Source organism: Rhinocladiella mackenziei (genome assembly GCF_000835555.1).
Source record: "Rhinocladiella mackenziei CBS 650.93 unplaced genomic scaffold supercont1.7, whole genome shotgun sequence".
NCBI lineage: Eukaryota > Fungi > Ascomycota > Eurotiomycetes > Chaetothyriales > Herpotrichiellaceae > Rhinocladiella > Rhinocladiella mackenziei.
In genome coordinates this window covers 905,387-933,096 of record NW_013550598.1, presented here as the reverse complement: position 1 = coordinate 933,096, position 27,710 = coordinate 905,387, and the positions used below count along the sequence as shown (strand labels likewise).

Below are 27,710 nucleotides of genomic sequence, written 5' to 3'. Positions count from 1 at the left end.
ATCTCTTGAACCTTTATGTGTTCATGACCAGTGTCGGACCAACCGCCCTTGGGATATCTCATTTCCCTTGTTGTTTGGGAGAGTCATCTGCTTGCTTTCACGTGCCGAGGTTGGAGGTTTTGAGATTGCGCCACCACCCAAAAAAAACATTTCTTGATCAGCCACGTACTCCGCGAGAGAGAGAGAGGGTGGACTTTGGCTATCACATCATTCTTGTACTTGAGGGGTGTCGACAATCCATTCGCATCGGCATTCGTCCGTCGTTGTCATCTTCGCAACGCCGATCAAGAATTGGATTGATATTTGGCTCTTCCGACCTCGGACGCGGCTGCTAGATTGAGGCGTCGCCGTCCTGCAATTACCCGATGTGGTGTCATTCCGACTCAGATGAGATGCCACCATGCCAAGTTATTCATTGTCATCCGTGCCTCCCCCAGGCCCCAAGAACTACGTCTTTGTCGATGAACATAACCGACATAAGCGCCTCAAGGTGATGAGAGCATGTGAGGGTTGTCGCCGCCGAAAGATCAAATGTGATAGTGCCACCACCAACACGTGGCCTTGCGCAGCCTGTGTTCGACTCAAACTGCATTGCGTTCCGCCAGCAGGAGGATTAGAAGGAGATGCGGGAGATGGTGGATCTGGAAGCGCTGCGGAAGAGACGGTTGTGTCGCAAGACTATGCGCCAACACCTGTCGTCAACGTCCAGCCAGCGCAAAACTATGCGCCGACGGCTCCGGGATATCAACTCGGTCCAGACTATGCTTTTCCTTATGAAGCCTATGTCGCGAACTACCAAAAGCCGCCCTTTGACCCGGCTATCGACCCGACCGTCATGGATAAACCGTATGGGGCATATTATCCGAGTCCTCATCAGGTTTCCCGAACACTGAGTGATCCATATCAGTCTGTACCCCAAACCTATGAACAAGTCCGCGCTGGTTCCTCACCAACCGACCCACTCACGGCAGAAGATCTCATGGAGCATCTGGGATCGTTGAAGATTGGGGAAAATGGCGTTGCCGATTACCTGAGGTCCGAAAAGGGCAACAGCGCGGACTCTGGGGTGCCTGTACAGGACCCAGAACCGGAACTCAAAGTGGCTGCCGCCTTCAGTACTGAAGCTGGTTCTCAAATCCGAATACCCCCTGCTTTGATGCCATCCGAGGAGGAAGCCATGGAAGCGTTCCAAATTTTCTTCAGAGATGTCCATCCCTATGTACCCGTGCTGAACAGGGACCAATTCTACAGTCAGTGGCGCGACGACAGCAAATCCATTTCTCCTCTTGTCCTAGAAGCTGTTTTCGCTAATGCGGGTCGGTTGTCGGACGATCCTGCTCAAGGCGCACAATGGTTAGCTCTGGCCAACAGTAAGATGAAAGACGTCTCCGGTGACGACAGACTACTAATAAGCGGCAGAGCATGAAGCATATTTTTTGGATAGCCCACGACTGAGCACGTTGCAAGCATTGCTTCTCCTGTTAAAGGCTCGAGAAAGTGCTCCCAAAAGGGGATATTACTATCGATCATGGATGACCTGCAAAACTGCAGTCTCGATGGCCAAGGACTTGGAATTACATGAGCACCATGAAATTCATTCTGCGGGAGAACCCTGTGGTTCCGATCCTATCGAGTGTCTATCCAAAACTCGAGTATGGCAGACCCTTCTTGTATGCGAGACCATGGTTGGAGCGCCACAAGGTGAGTTAGATATATATTGCCTCCGCCTGCTTGGTATGCTGATTTTTTCTTTAGGCCGCACCGACTTGGGCGTAGATCCGAATTCCGTTGACATTAGCATCAATCCCCCATGTTCTGACATTGACGAATTCGAAAATTCCATCTCCCGACAGTTCGCATATTTTCTCCGCAATGTTCGCAACATTCGTCTCATCACCGATGTTTCGCACAGGTTGAAGAAAAAGAAAGACTGGGGGTTAGATCAGGATTTGGTGGCGTACAATACCACATTTAAAAAATGGCCCGAGGACCTGCCAACGGATCTACAAGTCGTCTTACCGTCCGCCGGTGGGATACCATCCCTGAATTCTCATTTCGTGGGGAATATGCACTCCCATTACCATCTCGGAATTGTCATGTTGCATCGCCCACAATTGTCAGCTTCACAGTCTTTTGCGGCCGACAGTCGATGGAAACATCATATGACTGTGTGTTACAATTCGGCCAAAGTTCTCTGTCGCCTCCAAGAAGCAATTCTAACCAATTTTGACTTGACGGGATTGTTATGCATGCAACGGGGTATCAATTTCACCATTTATGCCATCTTGACCTGCATCATGTTACATCTGATCGCGCTCTCCTCTCCCGACCAGGACTTGAATGCCGAAGCGAGGGATTATTTTGTCCGCCACATGAGAATTCTGGAACGCTGTGTTTCAGCCTGGCCCATGCCGGAAACCGAAGAGCAAATCAATTCTCTTCGGGCGGCCTTTTCAGCAGACCTCAACAAGCCTTTTGAACTCAAGGAATCATTTCCGCTGGGATCTCCTTCAGATCACTCCCGGCCATCACCTGTATCTCAAACGTCGTACGAAAAGCAACCACAAAAGCTTGTCGACCCTCAACAACCACAATCACAGCCTCAACCAGGTCTTTACATACCCCAGCACATGACCCAGATCCGAGGTCCGACACCCTACCTTGCCACGCCACCTGTGTCCGCATATTCCAGTGACTCGAAGTCTCAAACTCCCCCATTTGCACAGAACTTCGAGCCTGATCAGGCTCCATACGCCAGCATGCCAACATCTGCCGATGGATATTATCACCAACCAACATCCGCGCCAGAACTTCAATGGAACCCCACCCCAATCATCAACCAATTCGACACCGCTTTTGCCATTCCTCCTTCTGAACTTGCTCCTCCACCGTCATTGTATGCTAGCACCGGTTCTTCACCTCCAGGAAACGTACATCCGAACTTCACCAACACATCTTCGCCTACTTATACCACCACATCTCAAGGTTATTCTCAACAACAACACTATTTCGTGCAGCAATCGCAGCCATTCCACGATGCGTCTCCCCCCGTTGCGGCGAATTCAGCGCCAACCGGTCACGCGACCCAAGGCCCGGGAACTGGCTCGACCATGTTCGTAACCCCACGTCAATGGCAACAGAGTGTGGCGAATGTGATTGACCCAGGTGGCTCGAAGAGAAGATGGGACTACGGTCAATAATAATAACGGCAATCGCAATTGGTCGTGACATTTAAAAGTCGGCCTCAGGAAACCTACAGGCGTGATGGGGACTCAAGCCTATAGGCTTGGGCCGAGGGAGACTCAAAACAGAAAGGCACAAAGTGCGGTCTTGGGAATCTGACAAAAGGAACGCATTTAGTTGTGTATGGTTACACAACGCTGTTGCTCGAATGAATCGGATGAACGAAATCATGGTATTATGGGGATCGACCAATTCAACAAGTTGAATGGAATGGAGAATTGAAGTGTGCAATGCATATAATATGAGAATGTCATGATATGCAATGAAATCAAGATAATGACGGATGATAAAGTGACGGAAACGGGACATTCGATGCGAATCAAATGGGCCTCCAATGCTCCATTGGAACGCCATTGTCATGGAACGAATTGATCAAGGATGAATTCTATGATTTGATGACCAATTACCGAATATTGAAAAAGGTTACAAACATTGAAGCAATGATGTTGACTACAGATCTGCCCACCTTGCTCCTGCTGGTTGACGAGGCTGAATTTAACCAAAGACGTGGTAGTCCCTGTTTCATTTGGCCAGGCCACGATTATGTAAAGCAAAGTAAGCAAGACTGAGCATGTACCTAAAACGGCCCCATTTTTGGTCATGGGAACCGATTTGTTTGACGTAAAATTCCCCAAGTTTGCTTTATACCCGTGCATGTTTACATAAAGGCGAGGAGCGAAGCGTTGTTTGACGTAAGACCCAGCACCGATTTATACATGAGTTTACATGAAAACAATATGAGAGTGTACTCAGATAGATCTTATGTCAAGAAAAATGATCAGGCAGGTAGGATGCAAGGAATGAGAACGAAGCCCATTTTCTTTCTTTCGTTTCCATGAATTCAATCAGGATCAAATGTATGATTCTACTTCCATTCCTCGTAATTTTATCCTCTCTCTCTGAACCCCTCCATGTCATGGTCCACATGAATCCGGCTGATCAATTAGAAAGGACGATGAATGATTATGTTGACCGGATATTAACATTTCTTTTGCACGAAACCAGGTCAAAAGATCGTTAGTTTTGGTGAAAGTGGTGTCGACTTCGAGACTGCTTCGTCATTGGTCTTTCACTCTGCCTCGGAATGAATCTTCCAAGGACGGTCACCGCCGCATCAACCACTGAGTCAAACTTCGTTCCCAAGCATCAATGCGAATGGGCATTTCCATTTGCCAGAACGGATTCTTGCACACAAAATCGGCGTACCGTTCGTAGACTCCTTTCATAAGAACATCCGTGTTCGGCATACTTGGGTCGGTGAACAGTAGAAACTTGGTCCCGCTTAGAGTTTGGAATACTGTCAACCGAAAGAACGACGACTCGAGCGATTCAATACCAGTGGGCGCCACTGATGGGTCGGGGTACGTCCAATTTCGCCCTGATGAGCTCGCCGAAGATGTGGTGGGGATTTTCGGAGTCAGAGATCGGGTAATGGCGTGGACGCCATGAAATGTTCCCGCCAGGACAAGGTAGTCATTCGTGGTCAACGTGCTCGTGCCGGGTAGACCCAGTGTACCAACAGTTTGGCCTTGGGGTTGTGCTGGGTTCGCTGCGGTGGTGCCCGGCGTAGTGGTGGGAAAGGTACGGTGGTATATGAGGGAACCGGCTTTGGAGATGATGAGAAGGGCGAAGACAGGCCTGGACAGAGGAACGGTCAGACCGGGCTGCAACATTTGGTCTAACGCTAGAGAACTCACATTTTGAGGGAGAATGGGAGCCGCAGAGCGGCTGTTGAGAAGGAGGTTAGAGCTCTTTCATGTCGGCCTGGTCAGTACTGGACACCTCCAATGCAGATGCTAACTGCAATCAAGGCGGAGGTTTGATAAAGACGTGAGGGTTCGCAGGCGCTGAAGAAATTACACACTTGCACAGCATTTTTCGAGGCGGAAGAGGCCGCCAAGGCTCCATCGCCGTTGAACGCGTTTGGTTCGAGTGCCTGGAAACTGCAATGAGCTTCTTAACCGATCACTCGACATCGACAAGTCCACCGTTATTTTCCATATTTGAAACTCCCTACCTGGCTCGGAGGTCGCAAATCTCCCCTTTCCCCTTTTTTAATTTCTTTCTAACCGGAACCCTCCCGCCATCATGGTGCTCGAGGCTACGATGATCTTGGTGGACAACAGCGAAACGAGCAGGAATGGCGACTATTTGTAAGGAACTCCTGATAGTCCTACTTCAATTTACTCATTCATACCCAGACCGAACCGATTCTCAGCACAATCTGAAGCTGTATCACTCATCTTCAACGCAAAGACATCCTCAAATCCCGAATCTGCGGTCGGCTTAATGTCCATGGCAGGAACAGGTCCTACCGTCCTCAATACCCCCACCACAAATTTCGGCGCCATCCTAGCAGGTCTACATGAAACCAAAATCAAAGGCCAAGTGAGATTAGGAACGGCCATCAGTGTGGCCATGCTTGCCCTCAAACACAGAGCGAACAAGAGTCAACGACAACGAATCGTGGTCTTGATATGCAGTGAATTGGATCAGAAGTTTGGGGATAAGAACGATACCGAGAAAGAATTGGTCAAATTGGCCAAAAAGTGCAAGAAAAACAATGTGTCGGTCGACTTTGTTGCCTTTGGTGATGCCATCGAATCGACCACCAAGTCGATATTGGAGAAATTTGTCGAAGCGGTGGGTGGATCATCTGGAGAAGGAAACTATCTTGCAGTCATCCCTCCCGGACCGGGCTTGCTCAGTGACAGTCTCATTACCACCCCGATTGTCAACATGGGTGGAGATGTGGGACAAGGAGGAAGCGGTATGGAGGGGGTTGAAAGTGGTGCTGGTGGCTCAGGAACGGGGTTTGAATTTGGAATTGATCCAACGTCGGACCCAGAACTTGTCATGGCTTTGCGAATGAGTATGGAAGAGGAACAGAACCGACTGGAGAGAGAGCGCAGACGGCGGGAGGAGGAAGAAAGACAAAATGCTGAAAGAATGGAGACCATCACTGAAGAAGGCCAGGGACAACAGCCGACCAACGGAGAAGGCCAAGACAGCAATGCTTCACAGCAGCCACGGGTGGAGGATGACAAGCAGGAATGAGATTCGTCTGCTTTATCTGTATCAAAAGTGGATAGGTCTGTAATATGTCCAGCTCAAGGGAAGCACTTAGAAGAAGTTCCATGGGTTTTCCAATCTGATCCTTTGGAATCAAGTCTTCTGCTTATTTTGGTCTCCAGATCCTCGCAAAGCTCTTCCCATATCATTCTCCTCGCTCCTGTATGAGCAGCGGCATCTCTCAATCGTGTTGCCAGTCCGCAGAAAACGCCTCGGTCATTCGACGCGACACGGTGAGGAATCATCTCCATTGTTGTTCTTCGACCATCGGGTCAATATGCAAGGTAGGTACGTTTATCCCTCCGTCCAAGAGTAGATATCAAGTGGACATCACCTCGAGCTTGCAGGCCCCACGATTCTCTCCTCGCGACTCCTCACAATCCTAGCCTTGTCCCCCGGCAGCGGTTTCAACTCGTCATTCGGATCAATAGCACCACCCCCCGTCGCATCTCGGTCGCCTCCCATCTGTGTATCAGGTTGTTCGAGGCTGCCTCCGTTGCGGAAGTATCCCTCTGGGTCCTCGCCAGTCTTGAGGTACTTGGCGTAGGCGAGTTTGCGGAGGTTGGATTCTTCGAACGCCGCGATGTCCTCGCTCGTTATTGTTAGCGCGGTGGGTTTGCGGCGGAGCATTGTTTGGGGTTGTGATGGAGGATGGATTTGAGGGTAGGGAATGGGGGATGTATGTGGGAAGGATGATGAGAGAAGCAGACACAAGAATAATATGGTCGAGTCACTGGCTTTACGTGTTGACGGAGCGGACTTCCACGTGTACAAAGTAACTTTGTCGAATGATACGGAGTTCTTTCTCTAAATCTAATATTTGCTTCCTCCGCTCCTCCCATTCCTTCGAGGGTCATATGTTGCCTTTGGGACCTTATCACTCAGTTGCCAATGCCGCCAATTGAGATGGGACTTCCCTGACTGGCTGCCATAGCTTCAACGACGGCCCTCAGAGGCACTTCGAGTCTTGCTTCGCGTTCCTGAACTTCGTCCGAGGCTGCGAAATAATGTCCTGGCATATCAGGGGACCAACAGCCAAGCAGACCTGATAATTTGGCTCTCCCTCATCGCTTCTCATTAACCCGCCCTAAAATGCTTGATTTTAGACACTTTTCTGGGACAATGGCAAGGTGATGTTAGGCTGGCAAGGCAGTCGTTTGTGAGATAAGGGATCACACCTCGTAGGTATGGACGCGATTGACGGCTAGGCTGAGCCATACAGGGCAGTGAGCGCCACCACAATATCACCCGCATGCTCCGCGTCTACAATTGATGGTGAAAAGCCATTACTAAATCTATCCATTAGCAAATGGACCGCATTCCAATGTGATATGCTCAGCTGATCTGTTCCCTATATAGCCTGCCTTCCCTTCTTCAGCCTTGTTGCGCTGAAGTTCTATCATTTGGCGATTTCCGCCGTCAATGTGTCTTCATTCAAATATTTGTTTGATTCATCAACATGGCAGAGCTACCAAGGCAACCTGTGGGCACCTGGATTGGTATCCTTCGCTCATTCCCAACCTACAGCAGAAGAATCAGCGTATTGCCCTGGAGAATGCCGCTCGCTCTAGTCACCGCGGACGACATCGTGAGGCAGACGAGATTTCCAATCGCAGCTGCCTCCAAACCATACGGTACCGGTACTAGTACTTCAACATGCTGACATACTCATCAATCAACGTCTAGAAACAGAGCCGATCAAATTATTGAAACTGGCCCTTGAGAGTCTTGCTCCTCAGGACAGGACTCTCAATTCTGTGCGCGTATTGCTGAAAGTTATGCTGGCCGACGCCGAATTTTGGCCTTTCGGTAAGAAGGACGCTTTACAGCAATACATATTTGTCACTGCCAAAGCTTTAGCCGCATGGGGAACGAACTTGATTCGACTCATGCTCTGATGGGCTGGTCTCCAGTGGAGTCAGGACTTGTTATCCGCTGAAGGCTGCAAATTGATATTTGAGCCTGGACTAGGCAAAATTCCTCAAACAAATCTTACGGAGTATTTGAGCGACATATAAGTCTGCGGGATAACCCAGACAGAGCGAAATTGGGAGGCCCCTTACCATTGGGTTGCATTTACTTTGAATGGCCTTTGGATGTTTCCGGCCCCGATATTCGATACAGACTACGACTAGTAGATGGGAAAGGGGGAAAGAGATATGAAATGGATGTCAGACGAGTACACGCCGGACAAGTACAGACTGGAACTCATAATCTCATTTGCGTTGTGTGTTGAATCTTGATACATCATGAAAGAGAAGAAAAGGGTAGTGGGCTCAGGTTGGGATATCCCCCATCCACGATGATGCTGATGGACAAATAACTCGTGGATAGGATATTTTTCTCATCCTTCCATTCCCTTTTCCCCCTTTCCTGGGTTCTGTAACCGTCATCGATGACAGACGGACGAAAATGGTGGTGTTGACTAAGCCGAAGACCTGATTTCAAAATGCTGGGCTTGACACCCATTCCATGTTGGCTCAACGTCGAATGATTACGGTTTCGAGCATTGCTCATTGCTATCCCAAACTCGAATGTTCACGTTTACTGGATCTTCCCAAATATTGGGTCACCCAGTGCTAGTAATGCCATGCCATCAAACCTTTTCATTCTTACTCTCACTCGGTCTGTCCGTCGGTTCTGGGTTTGTCGTCTTTATTTCTTCTGCTCAGGAAAACTTCCACCGATTCCCGCAATTCAAACACTCACAGAACGTCGTCATCGGTTCATCCGCACTTCTCGTCTGGGCCTGTGAATAGCTGACTTTCTTCTGATGACACTTGCCGCATTCCAGACTGGTGCTGACCGATTTCTCTTCCTGCGCAACCATGGCGTTGTTCATGTTCTCCTTGGCGATCTTCAAGTCCTCTTCGCGCTGCTGTTTGGATTTCATCTCCTCGTGGGTCATGGTCACGAAGTGCACGGGCGTCACCTCGCCGCTGAGTATTCGTTTGCGGAGACCTGGGTTTGACTTGTTCTTGAGGTTCTGGTACAGGGAGCGGATCTTGTCTTTGTAGACAGGAGAGTTGGAAGACCCTCTGGCCTCGGGCAGGTTGAGGGCGGCGGATTCAATTTGTTTGGACAGATCCAGAATTTGTTTCATGGGCAGTTCGGAGCCGAGGCACAGGCCGTCGTAGATTAGTCCCATACAGTTGTTGCGTGCGGTGTCGTTGGTGAGTTCGTCGCGAGGCACTTTGTCGACTTTCCAATTCCGCTTGTCCGGCGCAATGCCCGGGCTTGCGGCTTTGGGGACGGGCGTCATGGCCTTTGGTGCTGGCGAACTGGTCCCATTGGATCTCATTCCATTCGGTGTAGAAGTGCCACTAGCCAGTTTCTGTTCGTTGACCAAATGTCTCCATCGACTGATAATCTCGGAGGCGAGTTGTGTGACTTGGGAGTCAAGATTTGGGACGCCTTTGACTTTGTTCACAGTTTTGCCAATTCCCGTTGCTCTGAGTAATTCCTCGCTAGGTCGGACATTTGCTTTCAGGTCGCGCAAGATGGTCATTACGTTTTGGGCGGGTTCTTTTGCCGCGATGGCCTTGAGTAAGGCATTGCCTTTGGATTTGATTTCTCGTGCATCCATGCTGGTAAAGGAATCTGGGAGTCCAGTGACTGGCGCGAAGAGCCGCAAGGGCAGAAATGTGAAGATGCAGGACGGTTGGAGGCAAGAGCTATTATTCTGGATCCTTCGAGCATGATTAGCGAGTCAGCCTGATCTGGTCGAATTTCAAGCAGGAATCTCAAACGATAACCACCGCCACACCACCGACAGCACCCTTCACAGAAGCTGCTTTCCTGCCTCCCTGCGCTTGCTGCTGAGACTGGGCATGAATTGATAGACTCCGCATTGTGTTGAGTACACCGATTTGGGAGCTGGAGACACGCCGTTGAGCATGCACGTGGTCGTCGTGGACAATGAGCAGGCAGGGGCAGAATGCAGATTGAGTCCACCTTACCTGTGGAATATGTTGGCGCCGGGTTCGGGTATGGCGTCGCGGCTTCGTGATGGTACAGATGTTCAAGGACACAGGACGTGGAAGACAGTGGCAGGAGGGAGACGAGTCGCATGCGCTGGAGGGATCGTACGCACTTAGAGCCGTCGGTGGAGGGCGAGCAATTCACTGTCATTTGTGTCATTTCAACTATCAACGCGGCCCATCTGCACCAAAGAGCAGGGTGCCACAAGGCTGCTCATTCAAGATATCGGTATGCAATATAATTTTATTTTATCTCCAACAGAGGTAGCTGCTCATGATACAGTAATCCACACCATTCTTTCCGGCTTCTTCCCCAATCATCCATCGCCAGACCACTCTCCGGAGCACGCGACCTAATACTCTAGCCGGACTTCTTGTCCCTTGACACGGCCGATCACAATGTCGGCGGCATATTTGGGAATGACTTCATCATCGTGAAGCATTTCGAATTCTAGAAGACCGTGTGAGCTGAAGGAGTCAATATCGAAGTCAGGATTCAATCTCACCTTCTGTCGCATCCTTGCCCATATGGCTGAATAAGGCTTGAGGACCACCGGGGTGTTCATCGAGCCAGTTGGTAACATCCATGACAACACCCTTCACGGCGATCCACAGATCATCCTTCTTGTTGTGTCGGGCAACCTCCTCCAAGCTGTACTCCTTCTCGGGCACCTTGAAGGAGCTCAAATCACTGGTATCCTTCTTCTTTCCAGAATCCTCGGCCTTCCGGCCGTCCGTCACAGGAGCCGCACTCTTTGGAGACTGTTGAGAGACCGTCTTGCTCTCGCCAGAAGCGCCACTTCCCCATTCAACTGAAATCTTGCCTGGCGTGCTAGGATCGATATGGAGCGAGATTTGACCGAGACGTTGTGCAGCACCACCGGCACCACCGGCTGTGAGTTTCTGGAACAAGTACTGCGATGCGGATGCGCCAGCGACACGACCATACACCACACAACCAAGGAGTGAGGAACCACCAAGTCGGTTTGCACCATGAACACCACCAGCAAGTTCACCACAAGCGAATAGAGCCTCGAATGGCTTCTGTTCGGAGTTCAAGACTTGAGCCTTGTCGTTGATTTCCATCCCACCCATGGTGAAATGCAGGACTGGTTCCATCAATGCAACGTGGAACGTATCGTTGATATCCATGGGCATGTTGTGGAAATACTTCTTGCCCCAGGGATCCTTCTTCTCGCCCTTGGCGATGGCATTGTATTCCTTGAATTGCTTGTCGAGGGCAGCCTCACCACAGCCCATCTCTTTGGCCAACCCTCGACCAGTCATCTTCTTCATCAAACCTCGACCAGAGTAGTGTCGGGTATGGAAGTCCAACACATTAGATGCCTTGGAGTTGAGAACCAGTCGGATGGGCCATTTGCCCTTCTCCTTCTCTTCCCACATCTTGCCCGAAACATAGTCGCGATGGCCTAGATCATCACAGAACCGTTGACCATCGCGGTTGAGCAGGATACCCCCTTCACCTCGAAGAGCTTCGGCGGCCAAGAATTTCCATTTGGAATTGGGATCTTTCGGATCGACCAGACCGGTGGGGTGGACTTGAACTTTGTCCATATCGATGTCATTGGCACCGATGGCCATCAACATCTTATGGCCATCACCAGTAGCGTGGGTACCGTTGGTCGACGATAGATGGAAGGTATCCGGTCTGTGTTTCTTGAGAAGAGAGGTCTCTGTAAAGTCGGCAGCGTAACCGCCGGTGGCCAATATCACAACGCCGTCCGCGGAATGCGTTTCGCCACCGCACTCATATGTGACCCCGGTAATGACATTGCCCTCTTTGTTCAAGGATGTGACTCTGGCCTTCTTGATGACTTGGACTCTTTTGGGATCCGATTCGCAGAGTTCTTCCAATCTTTGCATCAAAGCATATGTAATGGCCATCCCCGGGAATTTAGCATCGTGCCCGCGGTGCGTTCGAGGGAAAGAGTGACCACTATTCGGCTCGTTAGCTTGATTCAAGGAAACGTGCGATCCGAACGTACCCCAGTCGGGAAACGAGTGTGAGATCAAGATTGAACACATCCTGGAGCCATTCGACTGCGGCGGCGGATTGGTATGTCAGAACCCGGATGAGATCCGGTCGCGCCTTATCACGGGCCGACTTGAGGGTATCCTCGTAGAACTGTTTGACGCTGTCGCCAATGCCCAGGTCGACTTGGGTTCGAGTCAGAGCACCATTGATACCAGAGGTGGCCTTGGTGGAGTTGCCACCAAAGAAGTCTGTCGGCGGGTTAGCATCGAGAGTATGGGGAAGGTTGGGACGCATGAACAGACTGTTCTTGTCGAGAACGAGAACATTGCCACCGTTGAGGTAGACAGTATGAGCCGCGCTGAGACCCGACACTGGAATAGATTGTCAGTCAACTGATTCTGCGACGTGGGAAAGGGAGAGATCCTTACGGCCTCCGCCAACGACAATAACACGAGGGGACGTCATCTTGGTAGAGAGGATGGATCAGGATGAGAATGAGAGAAGGAATGAAAACTTGTCGCAGGCGAGAGAAAGAAGAATGGGCTTTTCGGCAGGACCGGACCAAGTATATCGAGGAGGTCGAGGTTTGATGTCCTTGACGATAAAGCAAAGGTCGACCAGCGGAGCACAGGTAAATGGTAATCCCACGGGCACATCGACTCAGCTGAACCTCGGCACCGATGGAAGTTGGTGCAGTGGCCAGGGATTCCTCCGTAGTAAAAAGTTACGAACTGTTTTTTATCCTTCACCTGACTGGTGCCCACACAGTCGCTCTTCCAGCCGCTTCTTTCAACTCGAGAGAAGACGTTCTACCTAGAGTATTATATTCATTTTGTTGTCTCGGCCTATATATTCACCGCTCTACCCAGTGGACCGGTATTCTCTCATTCCTCTGCTTTCCCATCGGGGCAAATTTCCCATTCCAGCTTCCAGAAGAGCCAATGACTTCGCTCTTCTCTCCACCGAGGAGCCAGATCCAAGTCCTCTGCCCCAGTTCGCCCACGAAGGCCCCCCACGCAAAATCCCCCCGAGGGGCGCGCACTTCACATGCTCACTCGATTCTCTCCCCTTCCCCTGTAACAAACGTTACCTTGGGGGGGGGGCCGGGAATACGTTTCTTCTCTGCCTGCCTTTGCCCAATAGCTGTCCGTCAGGCTCAGTCAGTACCGAGTCCAAGGCTTTGACATGTGAAAAAGATGGAATCCATGGTGGTCTCTTCGCCACATGAAACCGTGACAGGAAAAGTAAGATTACTGGTCCAATAACTAGCGATATAAATGATCATGCTGATTTACTAGTCCTCATTTACCCCCCAACACCTGTGCTATGACCCTGACATCTCTAGACATAACTCCCTGATCACTTCACGGTGCTCATCTATCATCATCGTCATGACTGCAACAATGTTGGTTCTTGGAGCATGACTCCTTCGGGAGAGTTGCCGATATTCAGTGTCCGAAAGCCATTCACCTCCGGAGCACCATTCCAAGGGAAGACGATAACTCTCTGCTTCAGCCATTTACCCATACACCCACTTCAGTCCCAGTCTTTCCCTTGAGTGCGCTCCTGACTGGGGCTGCCCAAGGTATACGCACCAGCGATATTGTAGGTACATCCAAAACGCATACGGACTTTCCGACTTTTGAGACATCCGATATATCTCCATGGTGGCAGACCTGTACTTCGACTTCATATGTTGAAGATCGTTTTCATGAGTTTTAAACGTTGAATGGTATCGTATAGGTTCTCATTTGTCGTTTTTATGATGTCCTTCTCATCCCTCCATCGCTTCTTGTCTGCACATCGGACATAGAGGATATGGAGTATCTTGACAGCAGAGAGGCACCCGACGTAGGAGATCGCAGACTCGAGGCTGAAGACGATGAAGCGCTAGAGGATTGCGCATGGTGCAAATACCTCGTCTCATTTTTCGGCTCCTTGTAAAACATGGTAAATCGAAGTGTTTGGTATCTCATGGTTGCGACCACAAGAAGGCTGGCTGCTTACAGCACAAAAAGCACAGCGAGAGATGGTGAAGAAATGAATGACTGGAGTGTGCGACAGGAAAGAACGCGGCGGAAGAAGACGAAGGCTATGCACCCGGAGTCATTAGCGGGTCCCAAGGGGTATTTTTATAGACTTCTCACCAAAGGCCCCGAGGACCACATCCGAATCTACTCTATCCAATCCGGTGATAATGAGGACAAGGAATGACAAGAAATCACTAGGAAGAAATCGGGTTGGTTTCAGAACTGGTGGACTGAGCACATGAGATCACATGATCGGTTCTGCTACCGTAGATTGAGCACGTGCACAAGCTCTCTTACGTCTCTTCCAAGCTCATTCGCAACCTTGCTGGGATCTTTACCGAGATTAGGAATGTTTGCCATAAAGTGGTGATCCGGATACAGCTTCCTGAATATTGCCAGAATATCATTCCAGGTGCATGGATAGGCAAAATCAAACAGCCGTTCACCATTCACATCTGGGTAAATGAGTGCCCCAACATGAACCCGTACAGTATCCTGAACGTTCACAAAATACTGAGGAGGGTTGAAGGCCAGTTTTTCTTGCCCCTTGAACTCATCCCAGAGCGCCTTGACCCTTCCAGCGGTACTTGGCGTTCCTTGATGCTCTGGTGAAAGGACCGCACCCATGTTGGCGTTTGGCAAGACAGTGTTGAAGATAAATCCCGGCTTATTCTCCTGCATCCACTTCCAAGCGGCCTCGACGGCTTCTTCGTTCCAGGTTGATTCATCCATACTGAACTCGACATTCGGTTGTGGACTGGCTGCAGCGGTTGAAGACGATGTCATCACAACCCGCTTGATAGAAGGTTCTTGGGCGGCAGCCTTCAGCGCGTTGATCGCTCCATTGACCACCATGGGAACCGCTTCATTGGGATCATAAGAGACCATGACTGGTGTGGCAGTGTGGACTAGTCCTGACGCCCCCCTTACTGCCTCATCGGCGCCGCCATGTCGGGTACTTCTATGAGGTCGAACTTTTCAGTCCCACATTTGCCGTTGAAAAAGTCAAGCATCCAGGCTGAATTTTTCACGTTGCGGACAGGTCCTCGAACACGATATCCCAGGTGCAGCAGTAAGTTCACTACATGACTTGCGATAAAGCCATTTGCACCCGTGACGACAACGAGGCACCCCCTCTGGGATTGCCAACCCTGTTGTTGATGAGCTCATGGATTGAAAAGATGTGATTTGATTACAAAAGAACTTCTGCCTGCTTTCTCGATCTTGCAAGACTGGTCAATGCGGACATGCTGACGCGGTTTAAATGCATCCTTCAGGCCTTATTTGTGATCTCAAGGGAGTGTATACAGCAGTGTCATAACGCAGATCGCTTATTAATTTTCAACCTCGACGCGACTTCCAACTCCGGTCGAAATGTCGCAGAACTCCAGGCTCATAAGATTATTTGCCTCGACATAGGAGAAAACAACCAATTACGACATGCAGAACTTCTCCGCGAAAGGGTTAGGGGGCCGGGTAACCTCTGATTCGCTGACCAATCCCGAACCAGCAGTCTTATCCGATCGCACGACGGAAGGAAGGGTGGGATTCAAGTTGAGTCCAATGGGTCAGATGTCTCACATCTTCTACAATGACACCAAGTTCATTGGAAGTGTTGCGTCCCTTGTATCGCTTCCTGCTCGATCCCAGCACCGCGGGATCCCTTGCTGTGCCAAAGCGAAATATGCAGAAACACAGTCCGTGATTTGCAGCTACTGGATGAATAAAGTGCAGGTTATATACATACACGCCTCGGCGATTCATTCTGATGCGGCATCCCCGTAACTCATGGGCCAGGGATCATCGGGGACCGTATGTTTAACAGATCAAAACGGGGGCATGATGTTACATGGCATGACTCCTGTGACGTTATTTTGCCAATTGAACTCTTTGTCACCTCGCTTCAAAATTTGTCCCGGAGGAGCCTCAGGGCACCTGAATTTTCTGTGGGCACCTTCGAGTAATTTCTACCCTTATCGTCCTCAAAAGTCCAAAACTGACTCAACTGTGGCGACTAATACCCACGTCGGGTAACATAAAGCGAAGCTGACGTTTATACCATGATTATTGCAGCGGAACGTTGTCTTCTCCGTGAATTTATATGCCCACGGTGGTAATGTCTATGTCGGAATTACTTAAGCCCTGAGTTGCAAGCACAGCCTTATGAGCCTCCTTACAAAGTCCGGTGGGGTTTGCACTGAAGATCGGCGAATTCAATGTGAATCCGAGACTTGACAAGAGTGGGGAATACTCGGCAATGAAGCCTTGTATGAGAAAATATTCCGACCGAGAGAATTATTCATCTTGCTGGAACGATGAAACTTCGCAGCTCACTTCAAAGATTTTGTCCGCATCTTTCAGGCGACTGACGCAAAACGCTTGTTTTGTACACCGATTCCAATAGAGTCTGGATCCTGGACGCCTGCGGTGTTTGATCTAGCGTGGCCTACTCTCTGGGGTCGATGGCTGATGACTCAGCCCCCAATCAAGACTGTTGGGCGAACAGAATAGGCGATCGTCCCCCCTCCCAACCTTAACCTTGTTGTCTTGACATTGCTGATTGAGGCATCGTGCTGGCACTTTTGTCAAGGTTCTTATCAACCACGAGTTCTCATCTACGATCGAGTCTATCTAAACCAGAGTGAGAATTCGTTATATGGATCGGCCAGAGCAAATCCACGTATGCCCGAGGAGAAGAAGGACGATAATCCACCGACCAACATTCCAATCCATGTATTTATCGACCAAAGGCCGGACTCGTTTCAAGTGGACCAGTCCAGAGTGGTCGCCAGTCAGGCACGACGATTTCAAAGTGCGGGGAAACGTCGACAACAAAGAGTCGGCTCGACAAGAGGCAGTTTATGCGCGAAGTCTGGTAGGATGGATGTCGACTTCCTCGACTCCTTCAACAGAAGGCCGGAGGACGGTCTCACCGGCGACCATGACACCTGCGGAACCCGAACAAGAAAGACAGCAAGACCAAGATGAACAGATCGGCTGTACCATCCATTCAGCTCTTTTCCATCTTCGAATTCTCGAACGGTCATGTACATGGTCGATTACCGTGAGTGGCTCTCTATTTCCCACGGGGAAGCATGCTGACAGCGTTCTTAGATATTCGTGTCCGGGGCCCTCACAAGGCTGGCCATTTCGACGAATTCATGGGATACAACACACAATTGGACCTATGTTAGCCTATTGCGGTCAGTCGGGTAGCGTTGGTTCTATCCCAAGGAAATACCCCGTCCGAAGACCAGTTCATGTTATACCATCGAGGTCTAGCCATGACTAGGTTGCGACAGCGTGTCGCTTTGGAAACGCCAGAATCTCAAGAGGCCATCATCTTCACAATTGGAAGAATGATAAGTATTGCTGTCCGTCTTGACTTCAACCATCCTTCTTCAGCTATAATCTTGCTGACACGATCATCATTAGTACATGTCGAGCGAGCCTGCAGCGCTGGTCACACACTTGGAGGCCTTTCGCACAATCGCGGAACGGTACATTTCGGTACATCGTAGAGAATCGACTCAGCAGGCATGTATATCCCACGCATTTATCACACCGGAGCTAACAGATGCATCAGTTGGAAAGCTGTACATGATTATAGGATAGGCTATGACTACCTACGGGCCACCAGCGCCTTTGGATCGATGGACGCTACACAATCCTGTCACCAGCGCCCTTTAGGGCGTCCACACCGACCGTCACCACCTATCCTTTCTGACCCGGCTCTCGCTCCAGAACTGGCCACCTCGCTGGAATTGCTGACTGAAGTTCTCATTCAGCGATGGACCTCGAGAAGGCCGCCTATCCAGCGACAGACTCCTGCGTCTGATCTCGTCGAATGCTGCCGTCAATTCGGTGAGATCCTCGTCTCTCAAGACCTAACACCTACACAATCACAGCTCTGCATGGGCCTCCTTCCCTCAGACCTATCCCGTCCCATCCCATTCCATTTGATATATGTTTCCCAATTTGGTCCTATTTTACATCTCTCCACACTGGGCAATCCTCACATCCAACACGGGCTTCTCCCCCTGCCCTCTCCCTCCGGGCCCCGCCGTCCTCGTATTCTCAATCATGCGCACGACTCCCATACTCTCTGCATCTGCGACCTGGCCAAAAACCACGTGTTTACCGTCTAAAAAAGGGGTCGGGGCACACGTAATGAAGAATTGACATCCATTCGTGTTCGGGCCCGAGTTGGCCATGGACAGGAGTCCAGCACTAGAATGTTTGATGGCGAACGATTCGTCGGCAAAAGGCTGGTTGTGGTAGATACTTGTGCTGCCGGTGCCGTCGGAGTGAAGGAAGTCGCCGCCTTGGATCATGAAGTTTTTTATCTGGATAACACGATGAAAATGAAGTTAGTATTTTGTCAGGCTGATTAGATTTTGCGAATATGATCATCAAACGATCCACGTAACGATCCGTTGAGACGGACAGCAAGCCCGGCAGCTCTGTGTCCAGCCAGGGATCGAGTCAAGCCGTGCGGACAAAGGAGATGTGTGGTCAAACCCACCACTCTATGGAATTTACTCCCCTTATACCCCTGCGGTCGACCGTCGGGACCCTTATGTTCGCCCGTGCAGAATTGGCGGAAATTCTCGGCGGTTTTGGGAACGGTGTTGGAGAATAGGTGCATTTTCATGCGGCCTAGCGGTTCGCCTGAATTTTTCGTACCAGTTAGTATTGTAGCTGGGACTAGAGACGACGTGGATTTGTTCATGGGATATGCTGAGTTCAATGTTGGACTGTACGGCATGGAGAGTGAATGGGAGACGGGGGACAGAGCGGTTGAATGTTTGAGATAAATTGAGTAATGGGGACAAGGCGCGCTCTGGGAGCTGGGAGAGCATCATCGAGATCCTCTCAGCATGGATCTGGACGGGTTTCCAAAGGAATGATTCTCCAAAACGAAAACTTTCACCCTTTCAACCCATTCTCATATGGACAGGGAAGTCGAGCATAACAACATTTCAAAAGCAAAGGCCGGAATTCGAACTCACCACCAAGCGTGATATCAAAGAAGACAATCGGTTCACCTTCGCCCGGCTTGGGTACGGGAATTTTGTCTGTCGCCATTCTCGGTGCCGTCATTTGAAGTTTGGGCACTATAAATTTTTGGTCAGTAGTGTAGTGATGGCGAGGAGGAAAGGTGAAGCGGAAAGGCGAAAGGTAAGGGCGTGAGGTTGTGACGCGTAGAATTAGAATTTTTGATGTTGAACCTCAGCCTGGTGGGGAAGTGTCACGAGGCTGAGCGATCTGAAAACTTCCAAATGGCAAGCCAAAGCAGGTCATGAACTAAAATTATTTCAATTTGGGACGCTACGGGCTGAATTGAATTGTGTCACAGAAGAACATACTCATGACATCGTTACTACAATAATTTCTCCCATCCCATCAGCGCCTACCCTCACGATTTATTCAGAGGTCAAACTCGATCTGGACTGGAGTCCCTAATCCGCCATGACGTCTCGTCTCTTCTCGTCCTTCTTCCAGAATTTAAAGCCTTTCTTCCTCCTTGGTTCCTCCGGTTCCGGGGGAGGTATCGTATATGGCATTCTCTTCGACTCTTCCTCTTCGGCAGATAATATCCTCTCCGGCCATCGGGATTCGGGAATCTCGCCGATCTTGGTGCTGGTCGTCATAAATGTCATGGTAGATGTTGGACGCAGCTGGTTCGTCCTCGGGCTAGGCCGTGAGTGAGGTGGGATCTTTGGAGGTCGGGGAGGGACGCTATCGGTCGGTTCTGCAGGAGCGTCAAAGAAATCCGAGGGAACTAGTAACAGGCTTGGTTGCCTATGAGATTCAGAGTGTTCATTTGACCGATGTCTGTCGGAAAGTTTGGCTGCTTCCGGTCGAGAACTGCCGCTTTTGCCAGTGCAGCTTGAACACTCACTGGTTCCGTTCGACCGTTTCGGTGCGGGTAGGTGGGACTGTGAAGCGGCCTTTTTCCACATGTCTGTGTCGGATTTGCTCCTGTGACGCTTCTCAGAGATGCCTTCTCTCGCTTTTCTTGCAGCAGCCCCTGAGACAACTGAAGAACCACTCTTGGATCGAACCCAGCCGCCCCGAACCAATAATGGCGCGGGAGGTGGTCTTTTGACTTGCTTTGTCGTGGAGGAAAAATTTCTTTTGCGTTTCTTCTGCGGACCATGCTTTTCACTCGGACTTGGATTCTCCTTGGCTCCAGGGTACCGGAGTTGTGAAGAAAGACTGAGACGTGAATTGAGCTGTCCCAATGCGGTCATGGTATCCACGGCTGCAGTTTCGGAGAGATTGAATAAAACATTTCGAGACGTGGACTTGGTTTTGGAATCTCCAGACAGTGCATGATTTATCAGATTGATCAAGCCGGTGTTGAGAACAAGAAGAGTATGTGCCAAACTAGATTGGGCCTCTCCATCACCCACTTCAAATCGACGGCCAAATTGGGCGACATTTTGATCATATTCATTTTTGATCTCCAGTGGTCGGTTCTTCAGTGAATGTCGTAACCATTCTTCTTCTTCTGACGGTCGAGGTAGCCTTGCATGGGACTTTCTTTTTTTCCCTCCCAAACGGCGAAAGACATCCATCCCACTACCGAAGGCTGAAAGGATGGACGCTACCACCGAAGCGACATCGATGCCACCCATCGTGATGCTTGTTCGGCGCCTTGGAGAGCTGTTCTTAGCTCATATGTGACATGGCCTTCTCGACAAGGGGGAAAAATAGAAAAAAAAAAAAAAAAAAAAAAAAAATTGGTGAACGAGATAATGAATGCTCGAACAATCAGTCGAAGAGGTTCGGAGCTTTATCATATGTCAGCGCCCACCAATAAAAGATACACGTCTCGCCCTGTGAGGATCCGAAAAGTGAGGAAGGCGTCATGAAGGGACGTCCTCGGAGCAAGACTAATCATATAGTTGTGCTTTGGAGCAAGGAAACTCTGCATCGTGCTTGACCAAAGCTTCGAATAGGAACTGCAGGATTGTTTCCCAATGTCGAGAAACAAGTGCATACCGTTTTAGGTTCATTGAGGAGGGGAACTGCCGTGAGCTAGGAAAAGTCCACCGGGCCCTGCTACATGACTGGTAGAAGATTACCAGCCAGGCGGCTGGGGCGCAGGTTCCGGGCGCTTGCAGAGTAGGAGTCCTATTGAATATGCTGTAGACGGGGCGAGCGGAAATATGCATACAGTCGGGCGTGGCATTGGGCGTCCTTGAAGAGGATTTGAGAGAATCATCGAATTATCGACCAGTGAGAGGAGAGACGATAAGCAATAGGTTGAGGACGAAGAACAAATAATGAGGCGCAGGCAGAACCCCGCTTCCGGTCTCCAACGTATGGGCCACCAGCCACAAAACACTTTGGCAGTTCGACGCTCTCCGGACTTCTCACAGTTGCACAACGACGCTCAGCCTGGTGACCTGTCAATGCTCCTAATCTCCATACATTTTCCCTTTGCTCAAGCGATCCCGGTTCAACACCACGGCCCCCCGAGAATGTCCCCCGTTGGCCCGCAACTTCCGCCAGAACTCCGAAAGCGCAAGCGAAGTGACAATGAGGACGAAAATGACTCTTCGGATTCCGTCACAAGTCCAAGCCCTGGTCCTTTGCCTGGGGGGAATCCCGAAAAGGAAAAATCTCCTCCCTCTGCCAAAAGAACACGCATAATAGGTCCAACGTTACCACCTGTACCTTTGGACGACCGGCCGCCTTCAAGCCCCCCACAACCTGATCAAGAGGTGGAAGAGAGCAGCAATGAAGACGACTTTGGTCCTAGTCTGCCTTCTGCAGCCGATGCAGCTGCAAATTCTTCGGCTTCAAAGTGTATAGGGCCGCAAATTCCCGGTCCTACACTCCCTGCTGAGCCTGCCAAGCGAGATGAATGGATGACGCTCGCTCCCGCAGGGGGCGACTGGTCACCGCGAGTCGATCCGACCAAATTGAAAAATCGCAAATTCAATACTGGTCGAGGGGCCAAGGGACCTTCTCAGCCCGGTGGAGGACCAGCCGGGGCTTCATGGCACGAGACTCCAGAAGAAAAGCAAGCTAGATTAAAAAGAGAAGTCATGGGCATCAAGGATAAATCCACGTCTGGAAAATCCAATACGGGGTCGGAAGATGATATTCATGACGAGGTTACAGCAAGGCGATTGAAAGAATACAGCGTAAGTCTGGATCCTTCCCAACCGGGCGCTTGATACCTTCCGTCTGTCAGTCTTTCTGGGACCCTGTTGACCTCTTCCCAGGAAAGTCACCGAGGACCGTCTCTCTATGCCTCCCACCAGGCCAGAAGCTCGAATTCGGATTCAAAGGTGGCCCAAGATGATGACCCCAGTGCCCGTGCCTTCGACCGGGAAAAGGATATCGCCGGCGGAGCAACAATTACTGCCACGCAGCGTAGGGACATGGTCAAAAAAGCGGCCGACTTTTCGTCACGATTTGGTGCGGCAAGGTATCTATGATTCTAAATCGTGAGGGATCGGGCTTAGGGATTGCCGCCGAAGTTTGGATGCGCCATTGGCGACCGGCGATCGCACGACGCCAAAGTTAGGGGGAAAAAAGAGTGAAAGATGAAGGATCGAGGACAACAGCAGTCTCTAGTGCCACGCCATGGACACGAAGGCAAATCATGGGAATTCCAAAAACAGATACGCAATGAAGAGAAAAAAGCTCCTCATCCATTCCCTCGTGTGGTGGAATCACGGAAAAGTTAAATTCGACGCCGCAATCGATTCAAAGGTTCTTCCAAGCCCCAATTCTCAAATCCTTTTGTGTTCGTATATCCACAATACGCAATACGCACGTTTGTGAGCACCGACAACCACCAATCCGATTCAATCGATCACACAACTCAGAGGGCCCTAACTCTCCACCAAAACTGACACGCGACCTCCTGCTTATGTTATACGATACCTTTCAGGTCCCCAATCGAGGACCATTGAAGCCCTTCTCTCCGACTTCAAACTTCCTCACCGCTTGTGCCCTCCAAATCAGCAGTCAATCCGTTGTTCTGACAATCCATGAATCTCGCAAACCAAAATCCAAGAAAGTTCCGGGGAGCCCGCAACAGGCAAAGCATTCGACCCGGGTCCACCGGGCACACTCCGCGCGGATCACGGATCAACGACAAAGTCCCCAGTCACTCGAACCTTGGCTGAGCCCGTCGCCAGCTTGAGCTTGAAATTAGAACCACACCATCCGGCGGTGCTCAATTACCACGCTCTACTACACTCCGCCTCGTCATCGCCATCGACTTACCAAACCACTCTACTCAGTACCTCAAACCCCGGCCAAGACCAGACCCCTTTTACTAGTTCACTCCATGTCCTCGTCCCGCTGTGCGCGACAGATGTAAGTCCATACCTTCTACGCCTTCGACGACCGGGCTGATGGATTCGCGACGGGGATCCAATAATGGACCCAGGATGTTCAGACGGCCGCAATTCTGATGCAAGCCAAGGGGGCCCGGGGGTGTCCGGGACGCACGTCTTCAAATGTTTCTGGAACAGAGCTTAGAATCAATGTGTTCCACGCTATTCTCCCCTCCCGTCTTTTCACACCAGTGATTTTCTTCGGTTGAACTAACAATTACCAAACCAGGGGGGGGGGGGGGGGGGGGGGGGGGGGGGGGGGGGGATATACAGAGCATGATTGCCTCATCATCATCCTCCACCTCATCTTGTTCTGCCCTATTCCGCCCTACGAGTCCACCGCCACAATCCTCCAGTACGTAAGAGACTAAGAGTATATGTCAGCCGAAGCTGGGGGCCGATTCGAAGTGACTGAAGCTTTCCTCCATTCAAAACGTCATCTCACTTTCCCCCGGGCGGTGACTCGTCAGTGGTCAGCGGCCACACAGAATCAATCTGCCGACCTGCTGTCTTGGGAGATAGACAATCCAGTGATTAGTCGACCCTTCCAGAACCAGGATATCTCGGTCGGCCATCATTAACTTTTATACCATCAAAGCAAAAGTTAAGTGACGCCCCAAACCAGGAATTTTGACTGGTACTCTCGACTGGGCGCAGTCATCTTCCAACCAAACAGTCCTCGTCCCCCTTTTCCTTGCTGGCGTTCTTGCGCCTCTCTTACTATCAGCCTGTTTTGTTTGCAATAGGTGGATCATGATTTTCTTGCTCTCTTCCTCCCCCCCCCCCCCCCCGCGCGGACCTCGTATTTGTCATGTCCATCACCGACTGCTCTAATTGCCCTGATGTCCGGATCTAAGGCCCTCTGTCCCCCCGACTTCAGGATGGTGGAAAGAGGGGAGGCGGGCCCCCTTCGCCAAAACACAGGTAGGACCGGAAGAGGGGTTGTCCACGTTGTAATGCTGATTGCTGCTCCTTTGTTGATTTCTGATTAGATAATTGTCCGGGCAAATACATTGGCTAAATATCAATACACATATTTCAAGTGCTCTAACGACTGTCGAGCTTTTGAGATAAAAGGACTTTTGCTGTCAAGAAGTTGAAGGAGTCGTCCAAATAAGTCACCACAATCGTTTCAGGAAGTTTGTTGGGGACCTTTTCGACAGATAGCGATTGAAGAGGACCTCCCAAAGCAAGGCAGTTGATTCCTTCTTTCCTCAGATTTGCTACTCCGGTCGTCGGCCGGGCCGTGGTATGCATCGTGGAGTTGGGTTCTCGCTTCGAGGTGGACGTGAGTTCGCCGTCGAGGGTTGTGGTTTGTGTGATGCTGCTTAGACCTCACCTTGGATAACCTGGTCAAAGATGGCCCTTGTCCAGTGTTGCTGGTCATATCTGCGACTTGGGGCGAAGGAGCATTGTTTCGTGTGTCGAGCGGGAGGTGCAATTGCACTTAGTAGGAATGGATTTCACCATTCCGCCTTGATAGCCCCCAATACGGATGATTCGACTGAGTGGCTCCTGGCTGTCAGTATGCAGAATTCAGCAGGGAGAGGGATACCACCAAACGTACCCATTGCCCCGCTGACGCACAAGAAGAAGACTCCCTCAAATCAATAGTCTCGTGAAGTAAAGGCGTCGATTCCCTTGAATATGGAAACGTCGCATAGTCAAGTCCCGCTTGAGCGGTTCGATCGTCGGTGATGAATGCTTCAACCGGTCGGATGAGATTCCGCTCGTCTCCTGATGAAGCACGTTTGTTGTTGAAAGATCTCGTGTTTTCCACCTCGATGATCTTTTGGGCGATCAAGTATGCCGTACAACTGGTCCAGTTGTTCTCGAGCACCTGGAGAGAACCGAGATGTCTCAAAGCGGCCACTCGTGTATCTGGATCGCGGCATTTGATCGCGGTAAAGAACAACGGAGGAATGTATCCCATATTGTAGCCGAGATTTCCAACCCCAGCGATGAACTTTGAAGATTCATCTTGGGCCCAGGCTGCTGAGAAATCGTCGTATTTATCCACCATCCATTTGAATTCCTCCTCATACTGCTCGAAGACCCGTTCGGTGTCACTGGACGAAGCCCGAAGCATGACCGAGAGCATGGTGTAGTAGACTCGCAGCAGTTGCAACGCTTGTGCGAGCCGTTGTTTTCGACTTTCCATCATATTGGCTTGAAGGGATTCAAAGGACATGTGCCATGTTTCCAACAACAGGTGTATCTTGAGCGGTGGTGAAGCCGCCCAGGGCGTTCTTCTCCAATCCATCATCCTGGCAATGTGATGAGCAATACCATCCAAGGCGTGATGTGCTTGGTGAAATTCGGTAAATTGGCCAACACACGGGAGTTCGCAGCTGGGACCGATTAGGGTGGTACATGCACGGTCCCTGATGGTGACGTCTCCCATGCCGTACGTCGGGGCCTTGTCGATATAGGAGAAAAAGATCGGTCCAATGGCCTCTATGATCAATCGTGCGGTCTGAGAGGTCTTTACCGCGGGGTCTCGAGTCGACTTGGACCATTCATCGATGATATTCAAGCCGGAATGGATGTGATGTAAACCACGGGCGATGGTACCCTGCATGAATTCGCAGCAGGCGAATAACAAGCAAGCCGTCAAAACGATCTCTATTTGCGGAGACGAACATGTTGCCTGAATGGCCTTGGTATAGTGCGATTGGTAAACCGCGTTCTCATCCAGAGAAACACCATCGAGGGTCGTGGTTTCGACCAGAGACGATGTCGCAAGGAGCAGGTGCTTGACGGCCGGCTGGACCACGCTAATTTGAGGCAAGAGTTTGGTCCAGAAGGAATGTCCTGTTGCAAAGCGTGAGTCACGAGAAGGAAGCGCGACGCTCGAGACTCGTTGCCAACCTACCGAAGTAGCAAGAGAAAACGGGTGCGGTCTGCTCGATCCAGAGCTGGAATGATCGTTTGTCGCTGGCAGTGCCCATGGGGCCCAGGGGAGAGATGATTTGAATGAGGGTGTTGTGGTCGGATTGGTCGAGACTTCGATGAGGTTTGAACAGCCATGTTTGAGGAGGTTGATAGCCTTCACATTTTCGAAGAGAATCGGTGCATTGTCGACACGCCGGTTTCGCTTCATCACATTTAATGCGCCGTTTTCTGGGGAGTGATGGGTCAGAGGGGCTATTCAGCGGGAAGAACGGCCAGCCAGAAATATCGGATTACCTGCAAGTCATGCAACCAGTCTTGACCTTTTGATGAGGTCTTTTGGCCCGGCCATGGGCCATTTTGCCATAGTAATCCGAAACTCAGCCTGGAAGATGGGATAGGGGTATATGGTGCAGATAACGGGAAGATGGTGAATCGCCAGGGAATGGGGGCTTGAGAGAGTCGTATGTGACAAGAGAAAGGTGTGTGTGGCGTTTTATTAGGTGTTGAATCTACCGCCAGTGCTAGTTTACATACCCTAAGCAGCGAAACTAACCCTAATCGGGTGCGAACTGCAAGTGACGTCTCTATTAGCACTGCTACGACGGCGACGAGCGCAACATTCGATTTCGTCCATTGTTACATCCCCCAGATAATAATGTTGAGCTTGAGCATTTCATCCTCGATCGTCTTCGGCCGTGGCCAAGGATAAGGCCAAGGGTATGGGTATGGGCGCAGACGAGCATGCGGTGTGTCCCAGGTCATGCATGCTTATGCGTACCTCTCTGCAGAGGGGGGGAAGGCCGGAAGGACGGACAAGGGGTATTTTGATTTCTCTTTTTATTTTGCTCGTGTTCATGCTCGTCGCTGACAGGGCTGGGCTGGGCTGAAATCTTAAATTGGATACGAGCCCAGCGAAGGATTCCCACCAGGGAAAAAAACCCCCCCATGACTATCGATTTCCAAGAGCCTGGTAGAGGGCCCTGGGGAGTGGACGAGAACTTTGTCTCCCTGTATCACTGTACCAGAGGACGACCGCTGGGCCGCCCATCGAGGTACCCTTAGACTACCTGCCCTACAGGGCATCCTGATGGTATCTGTTAGGCAGTTCGCTGGTAAGAAATACCTC

The 27,710-nt window shown here is 50.6% G+C and overlaps 12 protein-coding genes across 12 annotated transcripts; 5 read left to right on the top strand and 7 right to left on the bottom strand.

Moving 5' to 3' along the window:
• Positions 1 to 400: 400 nt before the first annotated feature.
• Positions 401 to 3,200, top strand: Z518_09159 (uncharacterized protein; the record flags this gene model as incomplete). The annotated part of the gene is made up of 3 exons (XM_013413115.1): positions 401 to 1,370; positions 1,420 to 1,701; positions 1,756 to 3,200. 3 exons carry the CDS (start codon positions 401 to 403, stop codon positions 3,198 to 3,200), a joined length of 2,697 nt encoding a protein of 898 aa, XP_013268569.1.
• A 1,146-nt stretch (positions 3,201 to 4,346) lies between these two features.
• Z518_09158 (uncharacterized protein) lies at positions 4,347 to 4,916 on the bottom strand (the record flags this gene model as incomplete). The annotated part of the gene is made up of 1 exon (XM_013413114.1): positions 4,347 to 4,916. The coding sequence occupies one exon, from the start codon at positions 4,914 to 4,916 to the stop codon at positions 4,347 to 4,349; it is 570 nt and encodes a 189-aa protein (XP_013268568.1).
• A 415-nt stretch (positions 4,917 to 5,331) lies between these two features.
• Z518_09157 (uncharacterized protein) lies at positions 5,332 to 6,300 on the top strand (the record flags this gene model as incomplete). The annotated part of the gene is made up of 2 exons (XM_013413113.1): positions 5,332 to 5,396; positions 5,445 to 6,300. 2 exons carry the CDS (start codon positions 5,332 to 5,334, stop codon positions 6,298 to 6,300), a joined length of 921 nt encoding a protein of 306 aa, XP_013268567.1.
• A 345-nt stretch (positions 6,301 to 6,645) lies between these two features.
• Z518_09156 (uncharacterized protein) lies at positions 6,646 to 6,945 on the bottom strand (the record flags this gene model as incomplete). Its single annotated transcript, XM_013413112.1, has 1 exon — positions 6,646 to 6,945. The coding sequence occupies one exon, from the start codon at positions 6,943 to 6,945 to the stop codon at positions 6,646 to 6,648; it is 300 nt and encodes a 99-aa protein (XP_013268566.1).
• Positions 6,946 to 7,774: 829 nt separating this feature from the next.
• Z518_09155 (uncharacterized protein) lies at positions 7,775 to 8,213 on the top strand (the record flags this gene model as incomplete). Its single annotated transcript, XM_013413111.1, has 2 exons — positions 7,775 to 7,949; positions 8,002 to 8,213. 2 exons carry the CDS (start codon positions 7,775 to 7,777, stop codon positions 8,211 to 8,213), a joined length of 387 nt encoding a protein of 128 aa, XP_013268565.1.
• Positions 8,214 to 8,983: 770 nt separating this feature from the next.
• On the bottom strand, positions 8,984 to 9,901 carry Z518_09154 (transcription elongation factor S-II; the record flags this gene model as incomplete). Its single annotated transcript, XM_013413110.1, has 1 exon — positions 8,984 to 9,901. The coding sequence occupies one exon, from the start codon at positions 9,899 to 9,901 to the stop codon at positions 8,984 to 8,986; it is 918 nt and encodes a 305-aa protein (XP_013268564.1).
• A 747-nt stretch (positions 9,902 to 10,648) lies between these two features.
• Positions 10,649 to 12,756, bottom strand: Z518_09153 (uncharacterized protein; the record flags this gene model as incomplete). Its single annotated transcript, XM_013413109.1, has 5 exons — positions 10,649 to 10,746; positions 10,802 to 12,252; positions 12,302 to 12,539; positions 12,594 to 12,662; positions 12,720 to 12,756. 5 exons carry the CDS (start codon positions 12,754 to 12,756, stop codon positions 10,649 to 10,651), a joined length of 1,893 nt encoding a protein of 630 aa, XP_013268563.1.
• Positions 12,757 to 14,582: 1,826 nt separating this feature from the next.
• On the bottom strand, positions 14,583 to 15,209 carry Z518_09152 (uncharacterized protein; the record flags this gene model as incomplete). Its single annotated transcript, XM_013413108.1, has 1 exon — positions 14,583 to 15,209. The coding sequence occupies one exon, from the start codon at positions 15,207 to 15,209 to the stop codon at positions 14,583 to 14,585; it is 627 nt and encodes a 208-aa protein (XP_013268562.1).
• A 1,843-nt stretch (positions 15,210 to 17,052) lies between these two features.
• Positions 17,053 to 18,469, top strand: Z518_09151 (uncharacterized protein; the record flags this gene model as incomplete). Its single annotated transcript, XM_013413107.1, has 5 exons — positions 17,053 to 17,385; positions 17,436 to 17,524; positions 17,614 to 17,695; positions 17,757 to 17,821; positions 17,908 to 18,469. 5 exons carry the CDS (start codon positions 17,053 to 17,055, stop codon positions 18,467 to 18,469), a joined length of 1,131 nt encoding a protein of 376 aa, XP_013268561.1.
• Positions 18,470 to 19,783: 1,314 nt separating this feature from the next.
• On the bottom strand, positions 19,784 to 20,965 carry Z518_09150 (uncharacterized protein; the record flags this gene model as incomplete). Its single annotated transcript, XM_013413106.1, has 1 exon — positions 19,784 to 20,965. The coding sequence occupies one exon, from the start codon at positions 20,963 to 20,965 to the stop codon at positions 19,784 to 19,786; it is 1,182 nt and encodes a 393-aa protein (XP_013268560.1).
• Positions 20,966 to 21,814: 849 nt separating this feature from the next.
• On the top strand, positions 21,815 to 22,780 carry Z518_09149 (uncharacterized protein; the record flags this gene model as incomplete). Its single annotated transcript, XM_013413105.1, has 2 exons — positions 21,815 to 22,483; positions 22,565 to 22,780. The coding sequence occupies 2 exons, from the start codon at positions 21,815 to 21,817 to the stop codon at positions 22,778 to 22,780; spliced, it is 885 nt and encodes a 294-aa protein (XP_013268559.1).
• Positions 22,781 to 25,211: 2,431 nt separating this feature from the next.
• Positions 25,212 to 26,940, bottom strand: Z518_09148 (uncharacterized protein; the record flags this gene model as incomplete). Its single annotated transcript, XM_013413104.1, has 3 exons — positions 25,212 to 26,503; positions 26,565 to 26,812; positions 26,879 to 26,940. The coding sequence occupies 3 exons, from the start codon at positions 26,938 to 26,940 to the stop codon at positions 25,212 to 25,214; spliced, it is 1,602 nt and encodes a 533-aa protein (XP_013268558.1).
• Between the last annotated feature and the right edge of the window lie 770 nt (positions 26,941 to 27,710).